The sequence below is a fragment of the Lactuca serriola genome, chromosome 7 (assembly GCF_051521515.1).
Source record: "Lactuca serriola cultivar US96UC23 chromosome 7, Lser_US96UC23_V15, whole genome shotgun sequence".
Lineage (NCBI taxonomy): Eukaryota > Viridiplantae > Streptophyta > Magnoliopsida > Asterales > Asteraceae > Lactuca > Lactuca serriola.
Genome location: NC_136414.1, coordinates 79,189,250 through 79,194,133, shown reverse-complemented (window position 1 = coordinate 79,194,133; position 4,884 = coordinate 79,189,250). Strand labels below are relative to the sequence as shown.

Below are 4,884 nucleotides of genomic sequence, written 5' to 3'. Positions count from 1 at the left end.
GTGTTGTTGGTTCCACAGTATGTGGCAGATGAAGAGATGAAGAAGGTGAGGTACCATGAGATGTTGACTAGTGATATCTGACAGTTTATGAGCCGATCCATTTGTAGGACACTAGATGATATGATAGTGAGGGCCAGAGAAAGGGAGAGAGATTGAATTGGATATGGAGAGGAAGACGAAGCTGGATCAGGTTTAGGGTTCATAGGGTTCGGGCAAGAGGCTCAATATTTTTGACACGAGATTGAGAAGCCAACAAGGTTGGGGCCGCTATGGCAAGTGCGAAGACGTACGAGAGGGCTTGCAGGGTGGGTGGTTCCAGCTGCTTCAAGTGTGGCAGGACGGGCCATATTAGCAGGGATTGCATTGCTACTACCACCACCACCCATGTATCTAATCTTATTTGCTTCCATTGCAATCAGAGGAGCCATAAGAAGGCCAATTTCCCGATCTTGGTAGCAGCGGTACCAGTAGCAACACTCGCTCCAGCGACTCTACGAATTACTGATGGCTGCCTGGGAAAGGCAGATGTGCTTGTTGTGAGGAGCATGGCTTTTCTGCTGACAGTCAATGAGGCTTGTGTAGCACCTGATGTGGTGATGGGATCGTTCCTCTTGAACAATATCTCTACCTTGGTATTGTTTGATTCAGAGGCTACTTGCTCTTTTATATCTTTTACGCTCATCAAGAGGTTTGTTGGTGCTTTGGGGGAGCTGGATTGCCCATTAGAGGTTGAGATTAGGGATGATCGATATGTCCGGGTATCAAGGGTTCATCGGGATTGTGTTCTAGAGATGTTCAGCAAGCAGTACCCGATTGATTTGGTTCCTATTCCTTTGCGCAGGAATAAGGTTATTATGGGGATGGATTGGTTGAGCCCCAATGGGGCAGTGATTGATTGCGAGCATCAGATGGTATGTATTCAGACCCCAAGTGGGGGAGAGTTCATGGTTCATGGAGAGAGTGCTCAGTGTGGGTCGATTCTTTGTACAACAGCTAAAGCCAGACGCTATCTTCAGCAGGGTTGTTCCGGATATGTCGCCTATATTATGGATACCCAAGAGAAAGGTAAGGCGACTGTTGATGTTATGCCGATTGTGCGGGAGTACCCGAATGTGTTCGCGGATGACATGCCTGGAGTGCCTTCGGAGAGGCAGGTGGAGTTTAGGATCGACCTGGTTACTAGTGCGGCTTCGATAGCCACAACATCGTATTGTTTACCTTATCCTGAGATGCAGGAGTTGTCTACATAGCTCGAGGAGATGTTAGACAAGGGATTCATTCGACCGAGCAGTTCGCCATGGGGAGCATCGATCCTGTTTGTGAAGAAGAAGGATGGGTCACATCGGATGTGTAATGACTACCAGAAACTGAATAAGCTAACGGTGAAGAATCGTCATCCAATCCCGAGGATTGATGACTTGTTTGACCAGCTTCAGGGTGTATCTTGGTTTTCCAATATTGATCTATGTTTGGGTAATCATCAGATGACGATCAGAGAGGATGATATGCAGAAGACGACCTTGCAGACTCGTTATGGTCATTATGAGTTCGTGGTGATGCCCTATTGGATCACTAATGCTCCAGCCGCGTTCATGGACCTCATGAACTACAGATGCAGGCCGATGTTGGATCGATCTGTGATTGTGTTTATCGATGATTGTTACACCCCCAAACCGAGATGGAGGAAACATTCGGGGGTGGATGACGTCATGTACAATATCATAACAATGCACAATAGGAAAAAAAGCAACTACATCCATTGCATTAATAATATAGTTAATACATGTGTGTTCTTTGTATAGTTGTATGACACCAAATGTATAGCCAAATAAAAGACGAGTCTTGAACATGCTCCGTCATCTCAAAACCTATGCTAGTGTACCTGTCTACCGGTTCCCTGAGAATACAAGTTATTTTGAAAAAAGAGTATCAACATTTAAGTTGGCGAGTTCATGAGTATTTAGTGTCTAATATTTGTATTTGTTTCATGAAAATGTTAGTATACTTCCCAGAAAATCCTATATTTTCTACCTTAAATGAAAAGTAGTCTTTTACCCAAGACCCAACTGTTTGTATGTTTTGTCCTCTTCAAATAGTGTAAAATGTAATTTTGTACTTGAAGTAGTGTAAATGTAAGTTTTCCATAATTGTAGACTATCTTTACTAAAAACATAGTATACTTATTAATGTAAGAACATTACTGTATGTATGTAATGGAAGATAATATTTTTTTAGTAGTTTTGTTTAAAATAAAACCACTAAAGAAATGTTTGTCTTGTAAACCGAATTGTTTAGTTAATGTTTAATGTGAATGAGGTTATAACCATACTAAATTGACTAGTATATACACGACGTTCTTCAGGCGTCGAAAAAGATATGACATTTGTCACCCGTAGATCTGCCGGTCCCACTGTAGCTAACAACCAAGGTGCGGGATTGTCAGTCCCATATAGATCTATACACAAATACACGCTCTCCCTCCAGGAGACTCTGGTTAAAAAACATGACTTAGCAAGGATTTTGCTAAGTACCATGAAATAGTATTTCACATTCTAGTTAACTTGTTTACATATAATATGTATGTGCCTTCTTGTTTGTGTAAATGAATAATGTACTTTGTAATGAAAAGTAATAGTATGTATGTATTGATTCATGTAATGTTTCTCTGATCTAGAAAATAGTATGAATTGATTCTCTAAACTATACCCATTATAGTTCACTAGTACTTTTTTTTGAACTGTAAATGATTTGGAGAAAAGTCCCATTTGTTCAACATATACAAATGAGTTAAGTTTGTTTTTGAAATGAGTTTTAATACTCATGTATATATTTAGCATGTACAATTAGGATTTAGCCGACAATCGGACTAGTGATCCTGCCCAAAGCCTACAACCAAACAAGGAACAAGAGTTACGGTATTAGTAATAGTCCTAACTCTGTTAAAGCCTATTTATACATAAATATACAAATGAATATGATTTTGATATAAACATAAATCTAAAATAGTTTAAAAAGAGTTTGGAAATGGTTTTTAACAATATTTAAGCATAAGAATTATTTTGTTTGTTTGCTTTCACATGTAAGTGTTAACACAGTTATTGCGTTTTGCTTGTATTCTCCCCCTAAAAACATTGAAAAACGGTAAATTGTAAGGGTATGAACTCACCTTATGTGAGTGATTCGATTGAAGGTTCGATATAGGATGCTATTTCATCAAGTTAAGTCCCATAACAAAACGGAGTCCTAAAAGCATTTAACGTAATATATATGCATACAATTAGTGAATATAATGAGAAGTATGTTAAGGAAATAGACTAATTTGTAAGATTCACTTACAAAAAGGAGTGTTAGAAGTGATTTTGTGAGGCTGCAATGCATTTTCGTTCAGTCTTGGGTTTTCGGCCACATGAAGATTCAAAGGGTGTGTTCTTGGTGAAAGCAAGATGATTCAAGTGTTTTAGGTTGAAGATCAAGAAAAAGGAAGGTGATAGCTTGTTGAAATGAACAACACTTGGTGTTCTTAGCAAGATCCTAAGGAGATTCAAGACTTTTTCGGATGACAGTTGAGAGAAAATTGTGGGTTTTCGGTTGAAGATCTTGAGAGCAAAGAGTGTGTTTTCGGTTAAAAGGTGTAGAAGTGAGGAAGTGTTTTCCGTTCGATGATCATATAAGAGGATAAGCTTGACATGACACATACATGGGTTTGCAAACCGAGAGGATAAGACTGAGGGTTCTTGATTGGAAACTGTTTGCGATCCGAGCTTGTTTGCGGTCCGAGGATTTAGGGCCGAAAATGGTTTGCGATTGCAAGGCGTTTACGATTTGAAGAGTTTTCGGTCTGAAACTTGAAGCCTATGCGGGGGGTTTTTGGCCCTAACAAGACTTCTAGGATTTATGCATTTCACTTCCAATTTTTGTAACACTTTTAATAAAAGGTTTAAACACATAGATATTTTAAATCTAACTTAGTAAGATAGATCAAAACAATAAGTTTGACATTAGTTGACCCACGTTTGACTTTGGTTGACTTTTACAATATCAAAAGTAACAAGTTGTCACATCATCCCCCCGTTAGAGGGAATTTCGTCCTGAAATTAAATCTTAAGTGATACACATGGACTAAGGGAAAAGATGTGGGTATTTTTGTTGCATCTGGTCTTCGCGTTCCCAAGTGAATTCGGGTCCTCGTTTCGTATTCCAAAGGACCTTCAATGTAGGAATACGGCTTTGTTTGGTTTGCTTGACTTCCCAATCTATGATTTCTACTTGTTCTTCCACAAAGTTGAGGATCTTATTGATCTCGATTTCATCGAGTGGGATAAAATGAGTCTCATCAGATAGACACTTCTTTAGGTTGGATACGTGGATAGTAGGGTGTATGTTGCTAAGTTCTTGGGGTAGTTTGAGTTTGTAAGCTACTGGACCAATTCTAGCGATGATCTCGAAAGGCCCAATGTACCTTGGATTCAGTTTGTCATGCTTTCCGAAGCGTATCATGCCCTTCCAGGGTGATACCTTCAATAGCATGCGGTCACCAACCTGAAATTCCAAGGGTTTTCATCTTTTGTTTACGTAGCTCTTCTGTCGATCTCTAGAGGCTTTTAATCGTTCATGAATTTGTACAATCTTTTCTGTCGTTTATCTGATGATGTATGGACCAAAGAGAGTGCTGTCAGGAACTTCTCCTTTAGCTAGCTGCGTATCACCCACTTCAGCCCAGCACAGAGGTGACCTGCACTTCCGGCCATTAAGAGCTTCGAAAGGGGCAACCTTGATACTAGTATGGTAGCTGTTGTTGTATGAAAACTCGACCAATGGTAAATGGATATCCCATGATTTACCAAAGTAGATTACACAAGCTCTCAGCATGTCTTCCAATGTTTG

The 4,884-nt window shown here is 39.7% G+C and overlaps 1 protein-coding gene across 1 annotated transcript; it reads left to right on the top strand.

The window, feature by feature from the left end:
• Positions 1–269: 269 nt before the first annotated feature.
• On the top strand, positions 270–1,250 carry LOC145064151 (uncharacterized). The gene has a single exon (XM_079011658.1). The coding sequence runs from the start codon at positions 270–272 to the stop codon at positions 1,248–1,250; it is 981 nt and encodes a 326-aa protein (XP_078867784.1).
• Positions 1,251–4,884: the final 3,634 nt, after the last annotated feature.